This window comes from Oncorhynchus clarkii, chromosome 24 (genome assembly GCF_045791955.1).
Source record: "Oncorhynchus clarkii lewisi isolate Uvic-CL-2024 chromosome 24, UVic_Ocla_1.0, whole genome shotgun sequence".
Classification (NCBI taxonomy): domain Eukaryota; kingdom Metazoa; phylum Chordata; class Actinopteri; order Salmoniformes; family Salmonidae; genus Oncorhynchus; species Oncorhynchus clarkii.
This window is the reverse complement of record NC_092170.1, coordinates 4,511,320-4,539,143: the sequence shown is the minus strand read 5'-3', so window position 1 is coordinate 4,539,143 and position 27,824 is coordinate 4,511,320. Positions and strand designations below refer to the sequence as shown.

At 47.1% G+C, this 27,824-nt stretch overlaps 1 protein-coding gene across 1 annotated transcript in view; it reads left to right on the top strand.

Moving 5' to 3' along the window:
* Nucleotides 1–27,107, top strand: part of LOC139382829 (mitogen-activated protein kinase kinase kinase 10-like) — a 37,974-nt gene extending 10,867 nt beyond the window's left edge. Inside the window, exons 2-11 of the mRNA XM_071127059.1 lie at nucleotides 18,414–18,594; nucleotides 19,907–20,055; nucleotides 21,890–22,065; nucleotides 22,237–22,483; nucleotides 22,759–22,881; nucleotides 23,143–23,281; nucleotides 23,455–23,567; nucleotides 23,807–24,057; nucleotides 24,301–24,829; nucleotides 25,425–27,107. Coding sequence (XP_070983160.1) covers nucleotides 18,414–18,594; nucleotides 19,907–20,055; nucleotides 21,890–22,065; nucleotides 22,237–22,483; nucleotides 22,759–22,881; nucleotides 23,143–23,281; nucleotides 23,455–23,567; nucleotides 23,807–24,057; nucleotides 24,301–24,829; nucleotides 25,425–25,837 — 2,321 coding nt within the window. The 3' untranslated portion in view covers nucleotides 25,838–27,107. The remainder of the gene's footprint in view (nucleotides 1–18,413; nucleotides 18,595–19,906; nucleotides 20,056–21,889; nucleotides 22,066–22,236; nucleotides 22,484–22,758; nucleotides 22,882–23,142; nucleotides 23,282–23,454; nucleotides 23,568–23,806; nucleotides 24,058–24,300; nucleotides 24,830–25,424) is intronic.
* Nucleotides 27,108–27,824: the final 717 nt, after the last annotated feature.

The window sequence follows — 27,824 nt, the reverse complement described above, 5'->3', positions numbered from 1 at the left end:
GAGTGGGAGAGAGATAGAGGGATAGAGAGTGGGAGAGGGATAGAGAGTGGGAGAGGGATAGATAATCGGAGAGGGATAGAGAGTGGGAGAGGGATAGAGGGATAGATAATGGGAGAGGGATAGAGAGTGGGAGAGGGATAGATAATGGGAGAGGGATAGAGAGTGGGAGAGGGATAGAGAGTGGGAGAGGGACAGAGAGTGGGAGAGGGATAGAGAGTGGGAGAGGGACAGAGAGTGGGAGAGGGATAGAGAGTGGAAGAGGGATAGAGAGTGGGAGAGGGATAGAGGTATAGAGAGTGGGAGAGGGATAGAGGGACAGAGAGTGGAAGAGGGATAGAGAGTGGGAAAGGGATAGAGAGTGAGAGAGGGATAGAGGGATATAGAGTGGAAGAGGGATAGAGAGTGGGAGAGGGATAGAGGTATAGAGATTGGGAGAGGGATAGAGGGATATAGAGTGGGAGAGGGATAGAGGTATAGAGATTGGGAGAGGGATAGAGGGATATCGAGTGGGAGAGGGATAGAGAGTGGGAGAGGGATAGAGGGATATAGAGTGGGAGAGGGATAGAGAGTGGGAGAGGGATAGAGGGATATAGATTTGAAGAGGGATGGAGAGTGGGAGAGGGATAGAGGGATATAGAGTGGGAGAGGGATAGAGGTATAGAGATTGGGAGAGGGATAGAGGGATATAGAGTGGGAGAGGGATAGAGGTATAGAGATTGGGAGAGGGATAGAGGGATATAGATTGGGAGAGGGATAGAGGTATAGAGATTGGGAGAGGGATAGAGGGATATAGAGTGGGAGAGGGATAGAGAGTGGGAGAGGGATAGAGGGATATAGAGTGGAAGAGGGATGGAGAGTGGGAGAGGGATAGAGAGGGATAGAGAGTGGGAGAGGGATAGAGAGTGGGAGAGGGATAGAGAGTGGGAGAGGGATATAGAGTGGAAGAGGGATAGAGAGTGGGAGAGGGATAGAGAGTGGGAGAGGGATAGAGAGTGGGAGAGGGATAGAGGTATAGAGTTGTGGAGAGGGATAGAGAGTGGGAGAGGGATAGAGGGATATAGAGTGGAAGAGGGATAGAGGGATATAGAGTGGAAGAGGGATAGAGAGTGGGATAGGGATAGATGGATATAGAGTGGAAGAGGGATAGAGAGTGGGAGAGGGATAGAGGGATATAGAGTGGAAGAGGGATAGAGAGTGGGAGAGGGATAGAGAGGGATAGAGGGATATAGAGTGGGAGAGGGATAGAGGGATATAGAGTGGAAGAGGGATAGAGAGTGGGAGAGGGATAGAGAGTGGAAGAGGGATAGAGAGTGGGAGAGAGATAGAGGGATATAGAGTGGAAGAGGGATAGAGAGTGGGAGAGGGATAGAGAGTGGAAGAGGGATAGAGAGTGGGAGAGGGACAGAGAGTGGAAGAGGGACAGAGAGTGGAAGAGGGATAGAGAGTGGAAGAGGGATAGAGTGATAGAGAATGGGGGAGGGATAGAGAATGGGAGAGGGAAAGAGAATGGGGGAGGGATAGAGAATGGGAGAGGGATAGAGAATGGGAGGGGGATAGAGTGATAGAGAATGGGAGAGGGATAGAGTGATAGAGAATGGGAGAGGGATAGAGAATGGGAGAGGGATAGAGAATGGGAGAGGGATAGAGAATGGGAGAGGGATAGAGAGTGGGAGAGGGATAGAGAATGGGAGAGGGATAGAGAATGGGAGAGGGATAGAGAATGGGAGAGGGATAGAGAATGGGAGAGGGATAGAGAGTGGAAGAGGGATAGCAGGGGAAAGTAGAATAGCTCAGTGTGTCTGAAATGACACCGATCAATGGTCAGTCAGATTGCAACACACACACACACACACACACACTGGTACTGTCTACACAGGTCAATAAACAGATAAGAGATGAGGCCAATGGCTACCAGTAAACTAGTGAGGACACAGGTCACACTACACAGCTTCCCAACCCCATGGCCTTCTCTACAGTTTCCGCTCATTCAATGATTTGAGGAATTTGGCATGTATTCAGGTACATCCTAGTTGCTCATTTCCCTGCATTCATAACATTCCCAGAATGCCAACGTACATACTGTACAGTACCCAGTTAACAGGGCAACCATGGCACCCAGCCTCCCTCTGCCAGCCTCACGCGACAACAGAGCAACAACAGAGAGCGCACGCTGCACACAGACGGACGCGCACGTACGAATGCACGCACACATACAGACGCTCGCACGCTCGTGCCAGAAAGCTGGCACAATGCACATTGGCCAGGCTGTGTGTGGCGACTGCTGTTAGAAGGGCATTGTTGCTGGCCAGTCTAGCACTGGGCCTAGGACTCCCGGGGACTGGCGGGGGGACTGAGAGAAGGCAGGCCAAACACAGGGGGCCTTGCACTGTGTGTCCCCTGAGCCAGAGTTCTTGACCAACCGTAGTACAGTAGGTTGGACACTGGGTGTCCTCTTTGAAAACAAAGGAGAATGTTATCATCCTGTGTTTCGCTTGGACTACTGGTTCGGATACGATGTCCTGTTCATGGTTTTTTTGTTGCCCGTGTGTCCCGTGAGACAGTGGCCTGGCGAGGCTTGAGAGGGTGCACGTGAATATTGACGGACGGGCCAAGCGACTCCAGGCCCCATGGAAAGGTCATGAGCAGGGGACAAACACTGCAGCTAGAGGAGGCCTCACAGGGATAAACACTGCAGCTAGAGTAGGCCTCACAGGGATAAACGCTGCAGCTAGAGTAGGCCTCACAGGGATAAACACTGCATTTAGAGTAGGCCTCACAGGGATAAACACTGCAGCTAGAGTAGGCCTCACAGGGATAAACACTGCAGCTAGAGGAGGCCTCACAGGGATAAACACTGCAGCTAGAGTAGGCCTCACAGGGATAAACACTGCAGCTAGAGTAGGCCTCACAGGGATAAACACTGCAGCTAGAGGAGGCCTCACAGGGATAAACACTGCAGCTAGAGGAGGCCTCACAGGGATAAACACTGCAGCTAGAGTAGGCCTCACAGGGATAAACACTGCAGCTAGAGGAGGCCTCACAGGGATAAACACTGCAGCTAGAGTAGGCCTCACAGGGATAAACACTGCAGCTAGAGGAGGCCTCACAGGGATAAACACTGCAGCTAGAGTAGGCCTCACAGGGACAAACACTGCAGCTAGAGGAGGCCTCACAGGGATAAACGCTGCAGCTAGAGTAGGCCTCACAGGGATAAACGCTGCAGCTAGAGTAGGCCTCACAGGGATAAACGCTGCAGCTAGAGTAGGCCTCACAGGGATAAACGCTGCAGCTAGAGTAGGCCTCACAGGGATAAACGCTGCAGCTAGAGTAGGCCTCACAGGGATAAACACTGCAGCTAGAGGAGGCCTCACAGGGATAAACGCTGCAGCTAGAGTAGGCCTCACAGGGACAAACACTGCAGCTAGAGGAGGCCTCACAGGGATAAACGCTGCAGCTAGAGTAGGCCTCACAGGGATAAACACTGCAGCTAGAGGAGGCCTCACAGGGATAAACGGCAATGTAGTGTAGAGCTACGTTTTAATCGTTTAGCAGACACTGTTATCCAGAGCGACTTACAGTACTGAGTGCAGACATTTTCAATGTTTTTTTTCATACTGGTCCCCCGTGGGAATCAAACCCACAACCCTGGCGTTGCTAACACCATTCGCTACCAGCTGAGCCGCACGGGGACCGAGCCCTCGAACGACATGTCGACCCTACGAAAAGGTCGAAAACGACAGGCTGTTACAGAATAAAGGCTAATATAACTGTGTGGAATGAACATTGGACTGTGTTTGTATGTCAGCGTGTTTGTGCGTTGACCCTGCTCCGTTGCAGAGCTTGGCGGACCTAAGACTAGCCTCTCAGTCCAGGCAACATGTATATGGATTTCCTGGTGTCGATGGTTTGTGTCTCCAATAGACGGCACAGGGAGGTTCAAATGGATCGCTCAAATGCTAAGAGATCTCTTGTCTTTGGTTAAACCATGTCATTTTCACCTCGATATGTTTGAGGTGGTGAGTGAAATACGACTTGAATTCGAAACCCGATTGTACAAATATTGATGCAGTCCTACTCCACATACTGGGGGGAAAGCAGTCTCAATGCCCCCATCCTTCATGAGAGCCAGGCTGCCTGGGTCAAAACGAATTTGGCAGTTGCATTTGTGTGGAGACAAAGTGAATGCCTCCAGGGTGAAACTGTGCCGCAGCATGGCTCAGGATTAGAACCCAAATGGCCTCTGGTTATACGACTGGAGCCAACCAGGGGTATCAATGACATGGGAGCAGACTAGGTACAACCTGCATATCCAAGCAGGCAAAGTGCAGCAATTTTGCTGATGTTGTTACTGGCGTTCTGTAAATTACCATCCATAGGCGGCGGGTGAGTTTCAAGTTTGGGGGGGCAAAATTTTCGCCCCTCCCCCCAAAAAATGCACCTTTATAATAAGGTGTACCGCGCATCAACGCATTTGAAGACTTATGTAATGTGATGAGTAGATTCTGTAGTCATAATTTAGGCTAAAAATATAACTCAATCCCTGTTAGGCAACAAAAAAAAGATGCGTGGCTGAGTGCGTATAACCGTATAGAGTAGGCCTCGGCTATAGTGTATATCAGATACATTTCTCCTTTCTTTGCTTTCTTTTATAAACACATTTCAAGGTTTTGCATTTTTCTACACTGTACTGCAGTTTATCCCTGTGAGGCCTACTCTACGCTATTACAACTGGAGACACGGGCAAAACCTTTTTGAAATACTACAAATGACATGGTAGCCTGCACTACTCTGCTGACACTGACAAACAGATCAACTAAAAACCCAGATTAGAGTCTTATCATTGGCGCCTTATTTACCGCCATAGCCATTTGCATTCCAACTATCGTTTCCCGCGATTGTATTTTTTTGGAAATATTGCGATATGACTGGCTGGGCCTATGTACCTTTCGCTTGACTGTCGTATCTCGTTAATCGTATGCTTGGTACTTGCCTCGCACGCTGCCCAAAATGTGCACGCTGTCGTCTTTCCTTCCGACTGTAGGCAATGCGATAGAAAACAATCCACTTTTTTTTTTTTAAAGAAGCTATTGAGCCTCTGTGTCCAAATCATGCATTAGAAGCCTATTTTGAATCCTTAAATGTATTTCTGTATAGACAGTAGTGGGCTAATTAGACGATATACTTTTGGCAATTTAATTCAATTTACTTTAGGGAAAGCTTCCCCTAGCCTACTGGACCCGCGGGCTATGGTACCATACACAATTAAGAGCAGGGCTGTATACTGTACTTGTATCGCAGTGTAGTGTTTTGTGAGATGGGTTCGTGTTCTTGACTGACGTATGGTTTCTCTTTAGAGTGTCAGAACAGGAATATGTGACAGAAAGAAAGACCCACGAGGGACATCAAGACATGAAGAATATCCTACCAGCAAGATAACAACAACAAAAGAGCTTCTTCTCCCAGTCATCTCTTTCACTCCTTCACCCTTTTCGTCGACTTTACTTCTCTCTTTCTCACGCCATTAATCCTCTGCCCGTCTCACTCCATTTTCCTCGCCATCTTCCCCTTTTATTGCCCTCACTCTCTCAATCCTCCTTTCCCCCACTATCCTGTCTGCTAGTTTATTCCCATCCCTCTGCCCTTGCCCTCATTCCTGTCTCGCTCTTGTCATTTTTTCTCTTTCTTGCCTCCTTCCTTCCTTCCCTCTTATCTCCATCCCCTCCCCCACATCTCCTCCTCCTCTCTGTCCCTTTCTTCTGTCCCTCTCCCTTAAAGACCTCCGTATGCTTCCCATCCTAAACAGTGTGTGCATAAATTATGACCCCCCCAAAAAATTGACTTTTTGTTCTTCGGCAATATTTCTTTCGGCTGTTCAGGCACACACTTTTTTTTTCCTGAGGCAAGCCGAAGCTCTGTAACCGAAGTCTATGCCCCTTCGTCAGCGATTGGTCAACAGTAGGAATTCTTCAAGGAAGTGTTTGTTGTCATTCAACGAGAGACGTTTTGTTTTCATGCCACTTTTTTGACTTGAGAAATACTGCACCAAAAAGCTTTGATAGATTTTGAGCGACTAATACATCCTCTGCAAAAACATCTACATTAATTACAGATTTCTTGAGTTATCTTAGATTCATTCGGACTATTTTGAGGAAGTGTATACTGGCTTTAATGTGCACGAAAAGCCGAAAAAAACCTTGCCATAGACCAAAACGAACAAAAACGTTGCAAAATGTCTTCATCATATATGCACAGACTGTTTCAGATGCGAGGCATGTGGAAGCCTTTACTCTCCCTCCCATACCCATACCCATCCCTCTCTCACTCTCTCTCGTGCTCTCACTCCATCTCTCTTTTTTTCTCTCCATCAAACCTCCCCAGTGTGGGTAGTCTGAGTTGATCCTAGGCGGCGACAGCTGGAATGGCAGACAGACATGGGAGGGGCAGGGAGGAGCGAGGGGTGAGGGGTGGAGATAAGGGGGTGACTAGGGGATGGCTGGGTGGTTACAAGGGGTGGTGGGGTGGGGGGCTTTGTCAGCAGTGCTGTGATCTGCAGTGAAGTGGAAACGGAGTCCCACAAACTGGCCCTGAGGGGCGGGGGCAGTGACTGTATCAAAGACCTCTATTGGAGTACAAGGATAATAGAGCCCTTCGCACTCTCACATTGGCTCACAGCCATGCCAATCATTCTACCTGGTTGGCTCACAGCCCCGTCTTTCACCTACACTTTTAGCTAGTCCAAAACCCTTGGCTCAGAAATCCCCCTTCCCACCATATAGAAATTCCAACAGAGAAAATCTGGCACCCTATTTCTTGAAGAATGTTTTTCGATCTGGAAATTCAACTGAGGTGGGCAATCGCAGGTAAAATATGCTTCAGTGTTCTGCACTGTTAGACTTGTAGAACCAGCAGGTAGCAGTGTGGGGAGCTGGGAGGGATGTCGGGGAGCAGTGGACTGTGGGGGGCTGTATAGTGGTGGGGGTGGGGGGGGGGGTTGATTCGTTGGAGGCAACAGCTGTTCCACCCTGCAGGCTACACCTGTTCCTCTGTGGAGAGAAAGAGAGAGAGAAGGAGTGGGAGGGAGGGAGGGAGGGAGGGAGGGAGGGAGGGAGGGAGGGAGGGCTGAGAGAAAGGGAAAGGGAAAGAGGGGGTGGAGAGATTAACTAAGAGAAGGAGAGGGAGAGACTTTTTATTGAATTTGTATTGAACCTTTATTTAACTAGGGAAGTCAATTAACAAATTATTATTTACAATGACGGCCTACCATTAAAATAAAAAATGTAGGCCAAAAAAAAACATCACGACAAAGAGAGACACCACAAAACTACATAAAACTGTCCAGTTTGAGTGAATCTTTGCAGTTCGTTCCAGTCACTAGCTGCAGCAAACTGAAAAGAAGAGAGACCCAGGAATGTGTGCTTTGGGGACCTTTAACAGAATGTGACTGGCAGAATGGGTGTCGTATGTGGAGGATGAGGGTTGCAGTAGGTATCAGAACAGAGTTAAGGGCAGAGAAAGCTTGTTGGACACTAAGAAAGCTTTGTTGTAGAGCTTTTAAGACAATCATCTGCATATAAATGGATGTGAGAGCTTCCTACTGCCTGAGCTACACTATATATACAAAAGTATGTGGACACCTCATCAAATTGGTGGATTCGGCTATGTCAGCCACACTCATTGCTGACAGGTGTATAACATCGAACACACCGCCATGCAATCTCCATAGACAAACATTAGCAGTAGAATGGCCTTACTGAAGAACTCAGTAACTTTCCAACACATCAGTTAGTCAAATTTCTGCCCTGCTAGAGCTGCCCCGGTACACTGTAAGTGCTGTTATTGTGAAGTGGAAACGTCTAGGAGCAACAACCGCGAAGTGGTAGGCCACACAAGCTCAAAGAACAGGACCACCAAGTGATGAAGCACGTAGCGCGTCATCTGTTCTCGGGTTGCAACACTCATTACCAAGTTCCAAACTGCCTCTGGAAGCAACGTCAGCACAATAACTGTTCGTTGGGAGCTTCATGAAATTAGTTTCCATGGCCGAGCAGCCGCACACAGGCCTAAGATAACCATGCACAATGCCAAGAGTCGGCAGGAGGGGTGTAAAGCTCACCGCCATTGGACTCTGGAGCAGTGGAAATTTTCTGGAGGGATGAATCATGCTTCACCTCTGGCAGTCCGACGGACGAATCTGGGTTTGGCAGATGCCAGGAGAACTCTACCTGCCCCAATGAATAGTACCAACTGTAAAATTTGGTGGAGCAATAATGGTCTGTGGCTGTTTTTCATGGTTTGGGCTAGGCCGTTAGTTCTAGTGAAGGGAAATCTTAACTCTCTGGGATATGTGGGACGGTAGCGTCCCACCTCGCCAACAGCCAGTGAAAGTGCAGGGCGCCAAATTCAAAACAACAGAAATCTCATAATTAAAATTCCTCAAGCATACAAGTATTTTACACCATTTTAAAGATAGAATTCTCGTTAATCCAGCCACAGTGTCGGATTTCAAAAATGCTTTACAGCGAAAGCACCACAAACGATTATGTTAGATCACCACCAACTCACAGGAAAACACAGCCATTTTTCCAGCCAAAGAGAGGAGTCACAAAAAGCACAAATAGAGATAAAATTAATCACTAACCTTTGATGATCTTCATCAGATGACACTCATAGGACTTCATGTTACACAATACATGTATGTTTTGTTCAATAAAGTGCATATTTATGTTACGTTCAGTAGTTCTAAAACATGTGGTGATTGTACAGAGAGCCACATCTATTTACAGAAATACTCATTATAAATGTTGACGAAAATTCAAGTGTTATACATGGAATTAGAGATATACTTCTCCTTAATGCAACCGCTGTGTCAGATTTCAAAAAAACTTTGCGTAAAAAGCAAACCATGCAATAATCTGAGTACAGCGTTCAGACAACAAAGCAGCCAAAAAAGATATCCGCCATATTGGGTAGTCAACATTAGTCAGAAATAGCATTATAAATATTTACTTACTTTTGATGATCTTCATCAGAATGCACTCCCAGGAATCGCAGATCCACAATAAATGTTTGTTTTGTTCGATAATGTCCATCATTTATGTCTAAATAGCTTCTTTTGTTAGGGCGTTTGGTAAACAAATCCAAAAGCTCATTCAGGTCCAGCCGAACGTCGTACGAAAAGTTCAAAAAGTTCCGTTACAGCCTGTAGAAACATGCTAAACTAAGTATAGAATCAATCTTTAGGATGTTTTTATCATAAATCTTCTCCAACCGGAGAATTCCTATGTCTATAGAAAAGCAATGGAATGAGAGCTAACTCTCTCGTGACCGCGCCTCAGAGCCTGTGGCACTCTGCCAGACACCTGACTCATTCCTCTCTCATTCGGTCCCACTTCACAGTAAACGCCTGAAACAACGTTCTAAAGACTGTTGACATCTAGTGGAAGCCTTAGGAAGTGCAACATAACCAATATCCCACTGTATCTACAATAGGGGCTGAGTTTAAAAACTACAACCCTCAGATTTACCACTTCCTGTTTGGATTTTTCTCAGGTTTCTGCCTGCCATATGAGTTCTGTTATACTCACAGACATCATTCAAACAGTTTTAGAAACTTCAGAGTGTTTTCTATCCAATACTACTTATAATATGCATATATTAGCATCTGGGACAGAGTAGCAGGCAGTTTACTCTGGGCACCTTATTCATCCAAGCTACTCAATACTGCCCCCCTGTCACCAAGAAGTTAACGGTACAACATACTACATACATACTACATTCTAGACGATTCTGGGCTTCCAACTTTGTGGCAAGAGTTTGGGGAAGGCCCTTTACTGTTTCAGCACGACAATGCCCCCGTGCACAAAGTGAGGTCATTACAGAAATGGTTTGTCGAGATCAGTGTGGAAGAACTTGACTGGCCTGTACAGAGCCCCGACTTCAACCCCATCAAACAACTTTGGGATGAATTGAAAGAGGAATGCCCTATAAATTGTCATAGACTCCAGCCACGGCCTCCCGGGTGGCGCAGTGGTTAAGGGTGCTGTACTGCAGCGCCAGCTGTGCCATCAGAGACCCTGGGTTCGCGCCCAGGCTCTGTTGTAACCGGCCGCGACCGGGAGGTCCGTTGGGCGACGCACAATTGGCCTAGCGTCGTAGGTCGGTAGGGATGTCCTTGTCTCATCGCACACCAGCGACTCCTGTGGCGGGCCGGGCTCAGTGCGCCAAGGTTGCCAGGTGCACGGTGTTTCCTCCGACACATTGGTGCGGCTGGCTTCCGGGTTGGATGCGCGCTGTGTTAAGAAGCAGTGCGGCTTGGTTGAGTTGTGTATCGGAGGACGCATGACTTTCAACCTTCGTTTCTCCCGAGCCCGTACGGGAGTTGTAGCGATGAGACAAGATAGTAGCTACTACAACAATTTTACACTACGAAATTGGGGAGAAAAAAGGGGTAACATTTTTACAAAAAGTCATAGACTGTTCTCTCTGCTACTGCACGGCAAGCGGTACTGGAGCACCAAGTCTAGATCCAAAAGACTCCATAACCGCTGCTACTGCCAAGCCATAAGACCGCTGACCAGTTAATCAAATGGCTACCAGGACTATTTCCATTGACCCCCCCCCCCCCCCCTTATTTTACGCTGTTGCTACTCAATATTTATTATCTATGCATAGTCACTTTACCCCCACCTACACTACCGGTCAAAAGTTTCAGATCCCCTACTTTATCTTTGTTTGGACTATTTTCTACATTGTAGAATAATAGTGAAGACGTCAAAACTATGAAATAACACATATGGAATCATGTAGTAAACTAAAAAGTGTTAAACAAAACAAAATCTATTTTGTATCTGAGGTTCTTCAAATAGCCACCCTTTGCCTTGATGACATCTTTAAACACTCTTGGCATTCTCTCAACCAGCTTCATGTGGTAGACACCTGGAATGCATTTCAATTAACAGGTGTGCCTTCTTAAAAGTTAATTTGTGGAATTTCTTTCCTTCTTAATGTGTTTGAGCCAGTTAGTTGTGTTGTGACAAGTTGGGGGGGGAGGGGGGGGGGCATATATACAGAAGATAGCCCTATTTAGTAAAAGACAAAGTCCAGGAACAGCTCAAATAAACAAAGAGAAACGACAGTCCATCATTACTATAAGACATGAAGGTCAGTCAATATGGAACACAGTCACAAAAACAATTAAGCGCTAGATGAAACTGGCTCTCATGAGGACCGTCACAGGAATGGAAGACCCAGAGCTACCTCTGCTGCAGAGGATAAGTTCATTAGAGTTACCAGCCTCAGAAATTGCAGCCCAAGTAAATGCTTCACAGAGTTCAAGTAACAGACACATCTCAACATCAACTGTTCAGAGGAGACTGTGTGAATCAGGCCTTCATGGTCAAATTTATGCAAAGAAACCACTACTAAAGGACACCAATAAGAAGAAGAGACTTGCTTGGGTCAAGAAACACGAGCAGTGGACATCAAACCGGTGGAAATGTGTCCTTTGGTCTGGAGTCGAAATTTGAGATTTTTGGTTCCAACCGCTGTGGCTGAACAGATGATCTCTGCGTGTATATTTCTCACCGTAAAGCATGGAGGAGGAGGTATTATGGTGTGGGGGTGGTTTGCTGGTGACACTGTCTGTGATTTATTTAGTATTCAAGGCATACTTGACCAGCATGGCTACCACGGCATTCTACAGCGATACGCCATCCCATCTGGTTTGTGCTTAGTGGGACTATCATTTGTTTTTCAACAGGACAATGACCCAACACATCTCCAGGCTGTGTAAGGGCTATTTTACCAATAAGGAGAGTGATGGAGTGCTGCCTCAGATGACCTAGCCTCCACAATCCCCGACCTCAAACAAATTGAGATGTTTTGGGATAAGTCAGACCGCAGAGTGAAGGAAAAGCAGCCTACAAGTGCTCAGCATATGTGGGAATTCCTTCAAGACCTTTGGAAAAGCATTCCAGGTCAAGCTGATTGAGAGAATGCCAAGAACTGTCTTCAAGGCAAAGGGTGGCTATTTCAAGAATATCAAATATATTTTGATTTGTTTAACACTTTTTTGGTTACTACATGATTCCATATGTGTTATTTCATAGTTTTGATGTCTTCACTATTAATCTACAATGTAGAAAATAGTACAAATAAAGAAAAACCTTGAATGAGAAGGTGTTCTAAAACTTTTAGCCGGTAGTGTACCTGTACAGTACCAGTCAAAAGTTTGGACACACCTACGCATTCAAGGGTTTTTCTTTATTTTTATGATTTTCTATGAGTAGATGTCCACATACTTTTAGTCATGTAGTGTATATTGGTGATGTAAATTGAGAAGAGTGTGGGGTCTTGGATCGAGCCTATGGGTACTCCCTTGGTGACAGGCAGTGGCTGAGACAGCAGATGTTCTGACTTTACACACTGCCAGGCCAAAGACCCCTCAGAGACACCAATACTCCTTAGCCAAGCCACAAGGTCTATCGTAGTAAAAGCTTTGCCTAAGTAAATAAAAATAGCAGCACAACATTGCTTAGAATTGAGGGCAATGGTGACATCATCTAGGACCTTTAAGGTGTACATCCATAATCTGAGCGGAAACCAGATTGCATACCAGACGGAATACTATAGACATCAAGAAAGCCAGTCAGTTGATTATTTACACATTTTTCCAACACTTTTGATAAACAGGGCAAGATAGGAATTGGCCTATAACAGTTAGGATCAGCTTGAACTCCCCCTTTAAACAAAGGATGCAACGTGGCTGCCTTCCAATTCCTGGGAACCTCCCCAGAGAGGAGAGACCGGGTTAAAAGGTCAGAGATAGGCTTGGCGATGATAGAGGCTGCAACCTTAAAGAAGAAAGGAACTAAACCATCTGACCCAGATGTTTTTTTGGGGGGGGTCAAAGTCTAAGGAGCTCCTTTAGCACCTCAGACTCAGTGACCGCCTGCAGGGAGAAGCTGTGTAGCAGGGCAGGGGAAAAATAGTGAAATTATGGGAATGATGCAGACAATTCCATGGATAGAAGCCATAATCTATCTGCAATATTAAAGCTGATCTACTATTTGCAACAAAAAAAAAATTAAAAGGAGACATGGCTGACCTAAATAGGAATCCTGACTTAATGAAGTGGTGGTTCAAAGAGCTCAGCCATACGCTCCTTGTCAGTAACAAGGACAGGAAGGGATGGGGACGAAGGTAGAAGTGAACGAAAGGTTGGAGGAAAAGAAAGTGAGGGTAGGGAATGATAGAAAGAGAGTAATGGAGGGATGATGACAGAGTAAGAGGGGGAAGAGGAGCATAGGGGTGTCCAGGTCAGTGAGGCCACTATGCTTGTTGCTAACTGGGTTGTCAACTCTGCCTAGTTCTCCCAGGGTCATCTCTCTGTCTCAGTCTCAGCTCCTTAGCTTCCTGTCTGACAGAGCACGACCTCTGCCCTGGTTACCATAACAACTGAGGTTGATGACACTGCACATTAAAGTTACTCCACACTAAAGTCAAGTAGACTAACTGGTTAAGCTGTGTAGCACTCACAACTGTCAATCCCATTTAATAGTTACTCATACAGTTGAAGTTGGAAGTTTACTTTAGCCAAATACATTTAAACTCAGTTTTTCACAATTCCTGACATTTAATCATAGTAAAACGTCTCTGTTTTAGGTCAGATAGGATCACCACTTTATTTTAAGAATGTGAAATGTCAGAATAATAGTAGAGAGAATGATTTATTTCAGCTTTTATTTTCTTTCATCACATTCCCAGTGGGTCAGAAGTTTACATACACTCAACATACACATACACTGTTTCGTAGCATTGCCTTTAAATAGTTTAACTTAGGTCAAACATTTAGGGTAGCCTTCCACAAGCTTCCCACAATAAGTTGGGTGAATTTGTGGCCCATTCGTCCTGACAGAGCTGGTGTAACTGAGTCAGGTTTGTAGGCCTCCTTGCTCGCACACGCTTTTTCAGTTCTGCACACAAATTGTCTATGGGATTGAGGTCAGGGCTTTGTGATGGCCACTCCAATACCTTGACTTAGTTGTCCTTAAGCCATTTTTCCACAACTTTGGAAGTATGCTTGTGGTCATTGTCCATTTGGAAGACCCATTTGCGATCAAGCTTTAACTTTCTGACTGATGTCTTGAGATGTTGCTTCAATAAATCCACATAATTTTCCTTCCTCATGATGCCATCTATTTTGTGAAGTCCACCAGCCCCTCCTGCAGCAAAGCACCCCCACAACATGATGCTGCCACCCCTGTGCTTCACGATTGGGATGGTGTTCTTTGGCTTGCAAGCCTCCCCCTTTTTCCTCCAAACATAACGATGGTCATTATGGCCAAACAGTTCTATTTTTGTTTCATCAGACCAGAGGACATTTCTCCAAAAAGTACAATCTTTGTCCCCATTTTCAGTTGCAAACCGTAGCCTGCATTTTTTTATGGCGGTTTTGGAGCAGTGACTTCTTCCTTCCGTTGATATAGGACTTGTCTTAGTTTGGATATAGATACTTTTGTACCTGTTACCTCCAGCATCTTCACAAGGTCCTTTGCTGTTGTTCTGGGATTGATTTGCACTTTTCGCACCAAAGTATGTTCATCTCTAGGAGACAGAACACGTCTCCTTTCTGAGCAGTATGACGGCTGTGTGGTCCCATGGTGTTTATACTTGCGTACTATTGTTTGTACAGATGAGCGTGGTCCCTTCAGGCATTTGGAAGTTGCTCCCGAGGATGAACCAGACTTGTTGAGGTCTACATTTTTTTTCTGAGGTCTTGGCTGATATCTTTTGATTTGACCATGATGTCAAGCAAAGAGGCACTGAGTTTGAAGGTAAGCCTTGAAATACATCCACAGCTACACTTCCAATTGACTCAAATGATGTCAATTAGCCTATCAGAAGCTTCTAAAGCCATGACATCAATGTCTGGAATTTTCCAAGCTGTTTAAAGGCAAAGTCAACTTAGTGTATGTAAACTTCTGACCCAGTGGAATTGTGATACAGTGAATTATAAGTGAAATAATCTGTCTGTAAATAATTGTTGGAAAAATGACTTGTGTCATGCACAAAGTAGATGTCCTAACCGACCTGCCAAAACAATAGTTTGTTAACAAGTAATTTGTGGAGTGTTTGAAAAACGAGTTTTAATGACTCCAACCTAAGTGTATGTTAACTTCCGACTTCAACTGTATATAAATTTAATATAACAGACAGTACCAAGTACACAGATCACTGCACCTGTACATAGCTCATCTGTAAATAGCCCATCCAATCTACCTCATCCCCATACTGTATTTATTTATTTATCTTGCTGCTTTGCACCCCAGTATCTCTACTTGCACATTCATCTTCTGCACACCCTACCATTCCAGTGTTTAATTGCTATATTGTAATTACTTCGCCACCATGGCCTATTTATTGCCTTACCTCTCTTATCCTACCTCATTTGCACATGCTGTATATAGATTATTCTACTGTATTATTGATTGTATCTTTGTTTATTCCATGTGTAACTGTTGTTGTACGTGTCGAACTGCTTTGCTTTATCTTGGCCAGGTCGCAGTTGCAAATGAGAGCTTGTTCTCAAATAGCCCACCAGGTTAAATAAAGGTGAAATAAATATAAAATAAAAAACACTGCTACATAATAATAGTACAGCATTAAACGTTTGGACTTTTCTCAAACGCCCTTCCACCTCCAATGTGTATCAGCCACCTGTACTTAACATAACCTGTTGTCATGACTAACCTTAACAAAGCACTCTCTCCGTTTTGGTAAACAGCTGAGGGACGGGGCTGGAGAAATGTAACCACTCTCAAATTCATAGACAGAGCTATGGATGCAAAGAATGACCCTCCATGTAGAAATGGCAGATGGCCCCCTTTAAAGGCTGATCACTAAGGTTAAGTCTCCACGGTTAGCCTTTATCAGGCCTCTGTGTAAAGATTGACTCACAGCATTCCTCTGCTCTCTGATGAGGGTCAGGGTCCAGTGGCTGGGGATGGGGGGGGGTGGAGGGAAGGAGGGATCAAGGGAAAGAACAAAGGGGTGGTTCAGGTCTGGGCTGTGGCGGAGGAAGGTAATGGGCACTAGAAAAATGTTGATGGCACTTAGTCTTTTTCTGGGTGCCAGTAACTGATGTCGACATTATTGCCATGCAGGACGTGAATACTTTACCACTTAGTGAATAATATGTATGAACAGGAACAGCGCTGTGTTGTTTTTCAAGTTTCGCTACAGTAGAAGTGTAAATATTTCAGTATTTGTATAAGCTGTTAGTATGCTTACGCTGTGAAGAGTTGTGCTGGAGCGGAAGACATGGGGACAACATGAGAGCTAGTGGAGAGCAGGTGCCTCTGCTTTGATCATAGATATCTGTAAACATGATCTCTCTCTCTCTCTCTCTCTCTCTCTCTCTCTCTCTCTCTCTCTCTCTCTCTGTCTCTCTCTCTCTCTCAAGCTCCACTGAGATACACAGACACAAACACTAGCACGCCCCACCTGTGTGCACACTGTGACGTACAGCGCACATACTGTGACGTACAGCGCACATACTGTAGTCAGACACCAAAAGCAATGCTGTGTTAAGTCAAACACACACATTTATGGACTCTGACAGACACAGACACACCCTCAGTTTCACATGCAAACAGACACACATTCGTGCCTCTCTCCCTCTCGCTCTCTCTCTCTCCCTCTCTCTCTCTCTCTCTCTCTCTCTCTCTCTCTCTCTCCCTCTCCCTCTCCCTCCCTCTCTCTCTCTCTCTCTCTCTCTCTCTCTCACTCACTCATTCACTCTCTTTCTCTCTCTCTTTCTCTCTTACTCTCTCTCCATCTTTCATAGGCACACACACACACACACACGCACACGCACGCACACACACACACGCACACGCACGTACGCAAGCACGCACGCACACACGCACGCACACACACACACACATACACACACACGCACACGCACACACACGCACACACAAACACACAAGGCCCATCCAGCAATGGGAAGACAACTGTCCCTCACAGGGAGAGAGACAGTTGGTATTGAAATAGAAAAAGAGAGCTGGGGGATGACAATGGCTTATTATCAATGTCAGCAGCCATCCCCTATTCCCTGTCCCTCAGATGAGACTTGGGTGGAGGCTACACACACACACACGCATGTGAAACATAACAAGCACATGAAGAACACATGCACACACATACACACACACACTCGCACAAACGCACAAACACCAATGTGCATGTTGACCGACAGACAGGCAATATTGCCTAAGTGCTCTTGTGACATATACAGTATGTTATCATGCCATTGAACCCAGAACATTGTTGATTGACCTGAAATAAAATGTGAGAATGGTATTTGATGAAGAGTGGAGCCATCAGGAGATTAACAAAAGCACATTATATAGTCATGCCATGAACAGTTGAAGACTCAATATAGACTGTATGTACTGTACTTGACATGACCTTTTAGTTGTGTGTGTTTGGACATTAGCTGCCTGTCAGCATAATAATGAATCTTAGAGGCACACCTGTGTCACGTGAGCCAGGTCTCTCTCTCTCTCTTTCTCTGTGTGTGTGTGTGTGTGTGTGTGTGCGTGCGTCTAAACAAAGACTTCGCTGTGTGCTGTGCCTCTCTCCGCCTCCCTTTGCATACGCCTGTAGATAAGCAAGTACAAACCCCCTCCTCCCTCCCTCCCTCCCTCCCTCCCAGCACTGTGGACAGTGTACACTCCAGATATTTCCATAGCCAGCCCTCACGCGGAAATGGAGGAGGAAGTGCAGGGAGAAGAGAGGACAGGAGATTGTTGATAGGCCAACGCTGGGAGTCCAACAGGGGGAAAAGCGACTCACCCAAGTCACCTAGAGACTTTGGAATGATTGCTTCGCTGTGTGGAAATTCTCAAAACGGAGGTGCTGGGTATAGTGCATAACGTCGGTGAGGCAGAGACCTGAACACTGATGTGACCATACCTTTAGCCAATAGTGCTATATATTGAGTGTAGACCTGAGGAAAATACAGGTTGATGACAGATATGGCCTACAGCCTATTAGAGGAATATGGCCAGGTGACTAGGGTCAGATACTGGCTGATAATCCCCAGGTTGCACTGCCCTTGAACCACACACTTAACCTGAATTGCTTTTGTCAATAACCACACCTTCTATCTATGTATGTGATGGTAGGGTGTGCTGTTTAAAGTGCTTTGGATAAGGGCCTCTGCTGAAGGACAGGTTGTAGTACAGCTCGTGGTATGCATGACGTACACTGTACCTTTACTCCTCCAATCAAACTCGACCCATCTCTCTCTTTCTGTTCCTCTCTCCCGTCTCTCCGTCGCTCTTTCCCCCTCACCCCTTCCCCCTCGCTCTTCTCTCCTCGCCACCTTCCTCCCTCTTTCTCTTCAGTCTTGATCCTGGAGCCCATTGAGAGGGAGGATCTGGGTGGCAGGACCCTGAAGATCACAGATTTTGGCCTGGCACGGGAGTGGCACCAGACCACCAAGATGAGCGCGGCGGGCACCTACGCCTGGATGGCCCCCGAGGTCATCAAACTCTCCCTGTTCTCCAAGAGCAGCGACGTCTGGAGGTACAACACTCATGTAAACTGTACCGTTTGTTGTTACTGTGGGACATGTCGTACACACAGCACGGTGCACGTGCAACACCCACAGTCAGTGGCTAGTGTCCTTGTTCTTTCAATAATTCAACTATTCATACCCTCAGGGAAATTTACTTCCTCAATATATAAACTCAGCAAAAAAAAAGAAAAAGAAACGTCCTCTCACTGTCAACTGCATTTATTTTCCGCAAACTTAACATGTGTAAATATTTCCATGAACATAACAAGATTCAACAACCGAGACATAAAAACTGAACGAGTTCCACAGACATGTGACTAACAGAAATGGAATAATGTGTCCCTGAACAAAGGGGGGGTCAAAATCAAAAGTAACAGTCCGTATCTGGTGTGGCCACCAGCTGCATTAAGTACTGTAGTGCATCTCCTCCTCATGAACTGCAACAGATTTGCCAGTTCTTACTGTGAGATGTTACCCCACTCTTCCACCAAGGCACCTGCAAGTTCCCGGACATATCTTGTGGGGAATGGCCCTAGCCTTCACCCTCCGATCCAACACCTCTGGTGAGACAAAACCGCGACTTGTCATTGAAGAGCACTTTTTGCCAGTCCTGTCTGGTCCAGCGACGGTGTGTTTGTGCCCATTGTTGCCTGTGATGTCTGGTGAGGACCTGCCTTACACCAGGCCTACAAGCGCTCATTTCAGCCTCTCTCAGCCTATTGAGGAAAGTCTGAGCACTGATGGAGGGATTGTGCGTTCCTGGTGTAACTCAGGCAGTTGTTGTTGTCATCCTGTACCTGTCCCGCAGGTGTGATGTTCGGCTGTACCGATCCTGTGCAGGTGTTGTTACATGTGGTCTGCCACTGCGAGGACAATCAGCTGTCTGTCCTGTCTCCCTGTAGCGCTGTCTTAGGCGTCTCACAGTACAGACATTGCAATTTATTGCCCTGGCCACATCTGCAGTCCTCATGCCTCCTTACAGCATGCCTAAGGCAGTAAAAAGTTTCAGAACTGTGACCTTAGTTGCCTACCGTCTGTAAGCTGTTTGTGTCTTAACGACCTTTCCACAGGTGCATATTTATTAATTGTTTATGGTTCATTGAACAAGCATGAGAAACAGAGTTCAAACCCTTTACAATGAAGATCTGTGAAGTTATTTGTATTTTTACGAATTATCTTGGAAAGAGGGTCCTGAAAAAGGGATGTTTCTTTTTTTGCTGAGTTTAGTAGGTAACATAAAGTTTGTGTTAAGTTAATATATTAATAGCCTGTACAATCATGACCAGTGCCAGTGATTTGAAGCTGTACCCCCCCTCTCAGTTTCGGGGTGCTGCTATGGGAGCTGCTAACAGGAGAGGTTCCGTACCGTGAGATAGATGCGCTGGCCGTGGCGTACGGAGTGGCCATGAACAAACTGACCCTGCCCGTCCCCTCCACCTGCCCCGAGCCCTTCGCACTCCTGCTGGCGGGTAAGAACCAAGATGGCTTCCTGTCAGCCCAATTTCACCTATTGATTAGAACCAAGATGGCTTCCTGTCAGCCTGTCAGTCTATTATTGTTGGTGGTCAGAGTGAGACTACTGTAGGTTCCCCTCCCAGTCAGCCAACTGGCGATTTCATAGGCTCTTGCTCCACTTCTCTCTCCACTATTCCTAATGCTCTTTCTCGCTTCATCCCTCTCTCCCTCTCCTTTGTCTTATCCCCGTTCATCCTTTAATCTCTCCTTTGTCACCCCTCTACCGTGTCCACTCTCTGTTTTACTGCTCTCTCTCCCCTCTTTCATCTCCTCTCTCTTTTACTTCAGCCCATCCTTGGACTTGAAATATCATCTGTCTGTCTATAAACAATGGTTTGGGATCTGAGGGCAATTGGTGCTACAGAGCAATGGGGTCTGTTCAGTGGTGTAGGTGGTGGGGAGACGTGTACATCTAGAAGACAACCACTGTACTTGGTTATTTTGAGAATTTACACTACCGTTCAAAAGTTTGGGGCCACTTAGAAATGTTCTTGTTTTTTGAAAGAGAAGCACATTTTCTGTCCATTAAAAGGACTTCAAATTGATCATAAATACAGTGTGGACATTGTTAATGTTGTAAATGACTGTTGTAGCTGGAAACGGCTGCTTTTTAATGGAATATCTACATACCAGAGGCCCATTATCAGCAACCATCACGCCTGTGTTCCAATGGCACGTTCTGTTAGCTAATCCAAGTTATTAATTTTAAAAGGCTAATTGATCATTAGAAAACCCTTTTGCAATTATGTTAGCACAGCTGAAAACTGTTGTGATGATTAAAGAGACAATAAAACGGGCCTTCTTTAGGTTAGTGAGTATCTGGAGCATCAGCATTTGTGGGTTCGATTACAGGCTCAAAATGGCCAGAAACAAAAACCTTTCTACTGACACTCGTCAGTTTATTCTTGTTCTGAGAAATGAAGGCTATTCCATGCAAGAAATTGCCAAGAAACTGAAGATCTCGAAACAACGCTGTGTACTACCCCTTCACAGAACAGCGCAAACTGTCTCTAACCAGAGTAGAAAGAGGAGTGGGAGGCCGCGGTGCACAATTGAGCAAGAGGACAGGTTCATTAGAGTGTTTAGTTTGAGAAACAGACGCCTCACAAGTCCTCAACTAGCAGCTTAATTTGTCCTCTTGCTCAGTTGTGCACCGGGGCCTCCCACTCCTCCTTCTATTCTGGTTAGAGCGTGTTTGCGCTGTTCTGTGAAGGGGTAGTACACAGCTCGGTACGAGATCTTCAGTTTCTTGGCAATTTCTCACATGGAATAGCCTTCATTTCTCAGAACAAGTATAGACTGATGAGTTTCAGAAGAAAGGTCTTTGTTTCTGGTCATTTTGAGCCCGTAATCGAACCCACAAATGCTTATGTTCCAGATACTCACTAACCTAAAGAAGGCCAGTTTTATTGTCTCTTTAATCATCACAACAGTTTTCAGCTGTGCTAACATAATTGCAAAAGGGTTTTCTAATGATCAATTAGCCTTTTAAAATGATAAACTTGGATTATCTAACACAACGTGCCATTGGAACACAGAAGTGATGGTTGCTGATAATGGGCCTCTGTACACCTATGTAGATAATCCATAAAAAATCTGCCGTTTTTAGCCACAATAGTAATTTACAACATTAGCAATGTCTATACTGTATTGCTGATCAATTTGATGTTATTTTAATGGACAGAATATTTGCTTTTCTTTCAAAAACAAGGACATTTCTAAGTGACCCAAAAACTTTTGAACGGTAGTGTACATTTAAGCCATATTGACTCCTCTCCCCATCCCCAGAGTGCTGGAGCCCTAACCCCCACAGTCGCCCGTCCTTCACTAGTATCCTCATGCGGCTGCTGGCCATCGAACAGTCGGCCATGTTTCAGATGCCCCTGGAGTCCTTCCACTCTCTGCAGGAGGACTGGAGGCTGGAGATCCAGCAGATGTTTGACGAGCTCAGGGCCAAGGAGAAGGTGAGAAGAGCCCCCACGGTCACGTGGGCATGTTGTCAACATCCCCCACAAAGTGCAAGTGGGAAAGTGCCGTTGCCTTGGCAACGTGAATGATCCTCGACAGGGTGTTATGTTGCTGTAACACCACATCTACATTTTTTTTGTTTTATATGCCCCTCTCCTCTCCTGTAGGAGTTGCGTTCCTGGGAGGAGGCGTTGGCTCGTGCGGCCGAGGAGCAGAGGGAGCAGGAGGAGCAGCTGAGGAGGAGAGAGCAGGAGCTGGCTGAGAGAGAGATCGATATCGTGGAGCGTGAACTCAACATCATCATCCACCAGATGTACCAGGAGAAGCCCAGGGTCAAGAAGCGCAAGGGCCACTTCAAGAAGAGCAGACTGCTCAAGCTGGGCAGAGATAGCAACAGCATCAGTCTGCCCTCTGGTGTGTGATAGAGGGTATTGCACCCAAGCACTTATCCTATTACTTGAATAGGGAGGGCATCATTCTTTTTTCTTTCTATCCTTATTAGGATTGCAAAATTCCAGTAACTTTCCCAAAATTCACAGGTTTTTAAGAAAGACCGGTTGGAGGGTTCACGGATTCCGGGAATCTTCTAACCAGGATTTCTGTGAAACCAAGCAATTTGGTGGAAAGTTACCGGAATTCTTGCTGCCAATCATTTGACTGTAATCCCTCCCTGTTGTGTATGTACACAGGTTTTGAGCATAAGATCACAGTGCAGGCGTCTCCGAGCGTGGATAAGAGGAAGCCCCAGGGCAGTGAGAGCACCACACCTCCAGCCAGCCCAGGGGTCATACCCCGCCTCAGGGCCATACGACGTGAGTTGGTCTGCGGGGGAGACAGGGTCAGGGGTTGAGGGGGACTGGAGGACCGAGGACACACCAAAAAGTTAACACCGGTTATTCAATTGTGGGGGATGCCATTGTCTCAATATAATCCGAACCAATGTTGTGGATTCCCTCCCTAGATCTGGTATTCAAGTGGATAGAACTGCATTTTGTTATGCTCACGGCACAGCGGGAGTTTGTTGATGATGTGTGGTGTTGTAATGACAATAACTGTGTTATTGAGCCCCTCAGTGACGCCCAGCGATGGCAGTAAAACGTGGGGCCGCAGTGCTGTGTGTAAGAAGGAGGACCTGGCAGCTAGCAAAAAGAAGGGACGCACCTGGGGCCCCAGCTCCACCCTCCAGAGAGATAGACTGGGCGGAGAGGACAGGTAACAGTCATGGTCCAAAAACAGCCCCTTGATAGCCCCATTCCCTCACCTGCCTGCTACCCTTTCAGATTTGTTTCATTTGCACGTCAGAATCATCTCTGAACATTATTCTGGCGAGTGTTTGGTGTATGGTACCAGTTAATAGTATTGACCCAATCTTCTTCGTCTTGCAGGTTGAAGTCGCTGGGCGACGGATGCAAGGTGTGGTCCTCTAGTGCCCCGAATCTGGGCAAGTCTCCCAAACACGCCCCCATGACCGCCGGCTTCTCTAGCCTCAATGAAATGGGTGGGTCTCTTCGTGTATCACCATTTCTGCAACAGAAAAGAGGTTGCGAAACCTACCGTGGATACAAAATCCGTCGGATTCGTGACTGATTGAAATGCTTTGTTCTCCTTCTCACACTCTCTCTTTCTCTATCTTTCTGTCTCTCTCTCTCTCTCTCTCTATCTCTCTCGCTTTCTCTATCTTTCTGTCTCTCTCTCTTTCTCTATCTTTCTGTCTCTCTCTCTCTCTCTCTCTGACAGAGGAGCACTGTGAGCTGGAGGAGTCGCCCGGGTCTCTGATGCCCCCAGAGCCCAGCAGTAACGGGTCTGTGGAGGAGGGAGGCCCCTCGTTGGGCGGGGCGGGGCCCGGGATGGGGAGCGGGGTGGGTTACCAGGACTCTGTGCGGCGCTGCAGCCAGAGGAAGAAGAGTGACCTGCTGCTGCTTGGCTGTGCCTCCCTACTGGCCTCTGTAGGTCTGGGGCTGGACCTGCTACAGCTGGGGAGACTACAGGTACTGTAGGGAGGGAAATGGGTCTGTAACACACCCAGAAGGACAAAATGACCCAAACCATGGGAAGAGATCCTGAATCCTGCCATCTGCTGTAGAGATGATCTTTATACACTGAATAAGGGTTTACACTCGACACCAGGGAGTTTACAAGGTCTAGTGTGTGTCAGTTGGCAAGATGCAACCGTAGATTGTAAGGTAGATGCCAGTAAGAACTGACCCGTTTCCATGTGTGTGTGTGTCTAGGTCCAACAGGACGAGCAGGACCTTAGAGAGGAGCAGCGCAAGAAAAAGGACAGCATTTTCCAGCGAACGGGTCGCTTCCGTCGCAGCACCTCTCCCCCGAGCCGCGCCCTGTCCCTCTCGCTGTCCCGTCGCCGCGACTCTACTCTCCCCTGCACGGACCCCTCTCCCTCCGTCACCCTCCTCTCCCTCTCCTCCCTCTCAGACTGCAACTCCACCAAATCCCTCCTTCCCTCGGACCTTGAGGACTTGGCGTTGACCCCTGGAGTGGGCGTCTCCCTCCCCGTGGCGCCTCCCGTCCCCTCGGTTAACCCCCTCCTGGATCTGAGGGCAGAGAGCTTCAAGAGGGAGCCCAACCAGTCCCTCACGCCCACCCACGTGTCTGCAAACATGAACAGGGGGCACAGACGCACCCCCTCTGACGGGGCGATACGCCCCCGCGCCCAAACCCTAGGGCACCGCAGGACCCCCTCGGACGGCAGCATGCCCATGCCGCCCCCGCCAGGGCCACCCACCCTCCCCCTACATGCAGGTGAGTGTGTTGGGAAAGCATGATGTCACTATGAGCTTTAATTTAATTGAATTGAAGAAAAGGAAGCAATACACTGTATACAAAACATTAGGCTGCTCACCTGTTCTTTCCATGACAGAGACTGACCAGGTGAACCCAGGTGAAAGCTATGATCCCTTATTGATGTCACTTGTTAAATCCACTTCAAATCAGTGTAGATGAAGGGGAGGAGACAGGTTAAAGAAGGATTTTTAAGCCTTGGTACAATTGAGACATGGATTGTGTATATGTGCCATTGAGAGGGTGAATGGGCAGGACAAAATATTTAAGTGCCTTGAACGGGGTATGGTAGTAGGTGCCAGGCGCACCGGTTTGTGTCAAGAACTGCATCGCTGTGGGGTTTTTCACGCTCAACAGTTTCACGTGTGAATCAAGAATGGTCCACCCTCCCAAAGGACATCCATGACCCAACTGGGGGGAAGGGGGTTACAATTTAACCTAAAATAAGACATGGCCTGTCATGGCCCATCCCTGTTAACCAAGTGTTCATATTGTTCTCCCCTGTTCTCTTCCTATTCTCTCCCTCTGGTATCTGTATTTCTCTCTCTTCTCTCAGGTTACAGGGAGACCCTGGACATCCCCCGACTCTCTGACCCCTCCAGCCTCTTCCCAAGGGTCCTCCGCCGCAAGGCCCCCGCTCCGCCTGTCCCTGTCCCGGTCCTGGAGCCCCTGACCATCATCAGCCCCTTGGAGAGGCCCAAGACCCTGGAGTTCGCCCCCCGGCCTCGGCCCACCCCAGCCAGGGTGCGACCGGACCCCTGGAAGCTGGGCTCCCTGTCCAGGACCCTGAGCTCATCCCCGGGCAGCAGCTGTGACAGTCCCCTGGGCTCTGGAGACAGCAGTGCCAGCACCGGCGCGGTCAGGCCCAACCTCATGGACATGGACGTGGATGGACAGGATCTGGACGGCACCGTGCCCCTGTGTGAACAGGACCAGGCTGCACAGCTCTGTGGACAGAACTACGGCTAAGCCACACTCTGCAACATTACCGTATATGGGCAACACTACTCCTAGTGCACACTTCAAAGACTCCTTAGTACGCCCACTTTATTCCTGGTAGCCAATCCCTTTGCGAACAGTACTTCTCCTAGTGTCCACTCTGAAGCCCACTTGTGCGGGCTGTACCTCTCTCCTGGTGGTCACTCCTAATCCTTGTGCCCTCCTAGTCTCATAGTGCTCCTAGTACACACCCAAGCATCCGGGACAGAACTTGTCTTAGTGTCCCTTCCAAAGCCGCCCAGTGTGGGACAACATTCCTCTAAGTGACCACTCCGCAGCCTCTAGAGTCCAAACCTTTAGTGCCCTAGTGACCAGTGTGCCCTCCTAACCTTCCGTATATATTACCCGTCCTCAAAAAGGAACATGTAAGCCATTACGCTTCTAGGCAGACACTTCTAAGTGCTCATCCCTATCCATCATTTCCTGTAGTAGGGACTCGTTCTGCTTCACCACTCCGTGGACTCTCTGCCTCTCTCGACACAGGTGTCACGTCTGTCTCTGCTCTCTCCTTCCCCAAAGACTAGGGCTGAAGCTTCGCCAGTGGCCGACACTTCACACCTCTCATCGGGGTTGGAATCATTGTACGCTGACTCTTGGGAGTGCCCTTGAAGTGTCCATGTTAATAGTTGTTTTGTGGGGGGGTGGGGGGGGGGGTGCCCTGATTTGTTACGAGAGCACCTCTGGGTGCCATGTGAACCCTGCTGCCCCTCCTTCGTATTTACATGTAGTCAATGGCAGGTCGACGCTCCAATCCTGAGCGACTTCCAAATCAGTGCGTAAGTTGCCCTCTTATTGAGCGTCCCCTTCTATAGAACTAATGTCCACCTCCCTCACCTCCACATAGCATCTTGCTGTATATGGATGGTCTCTGTCCTGCCCCCTCTCCCCAAAGGCCGTGACAGGAACAGGGAAGCCATTTTAAGCTCCACAGCACAATGGACAGGACTTTGCTTCCTCAGCCCTGTGTAGGCGAATGAGTTTGATTCTTCTCCACGCTTGAACCATTCCAGCCATAACCTGTTTAGCACAGCATTTTCTATTGGTTTGGTCGAATTGTGGGTGTGTGTGGGTGCACTCTGTGTGCGCGCGCACGCGTGCTTGTGTTTTGTGACCGCATGTTATTTTAGCGTGAAGGATGTACTGTAGAACTAGCAAATCCCTAGTAAGAGAGCCGAAACACGCTTCTCTCCCCCTCATTCTTTACCTTACGTCCTCATAGGGTTGCAAAATGTCCGGTAAAATTCCCTGGTTTTACCAGAAACCCTGGTTGAAAAATTCCTGGAAAAAGCAGGAAATGCGAGAATCCTCGAACCAGGATTTCTGTAAAACGAAGGAATTTGGGGAAAGTTGCTGTAAATGGGAAACTCTATGTCATCCTAACCTGGAGTTTCTCAGCAAATGTCCTCTCTCTCACCGATCATCACTGGTTTGTATAGAGCCCCTTATACACTCTGCTATATGGATAGTTTACTACAACAGCAGCAGGTCCTCTGAGAGCAGAGGAGGACCATGGGAAAGGAGGGTAAATCCACTTGCAATAAATGGTTAATGAATACTACCTATTTTCTACAACAACAAAAAACAAATTCCCACATTCCGTACTCCTGACTTCCTTTCTCTACCTACTGGATAGTGATACAGCATCATTGAAGGGGGAAAAGGGCACAATCTTTGGTTAAAGAGCCATGATATGGACATGTCATTGACATGTCCGTGTCACAAGAGTACAGATTGTGAAGGACTTGACACAAGGGTGCTTGGGATGTGGACGGCGAATCGAGAGAACTCTGGATTCTCTCGCAGGCCCGTGAGCGCACCCGTACTGTCTGGTTGCTGAAAGACGATGAAGAACACCCCTTTTTAATGGCACAGTTGATCAAGGCTACATACAAGTATTTACTTGGCTGTGTCTGGGAGTGTTTTGTAGGTATGTGTGTGTATGCGTGTGTGTGTGTGT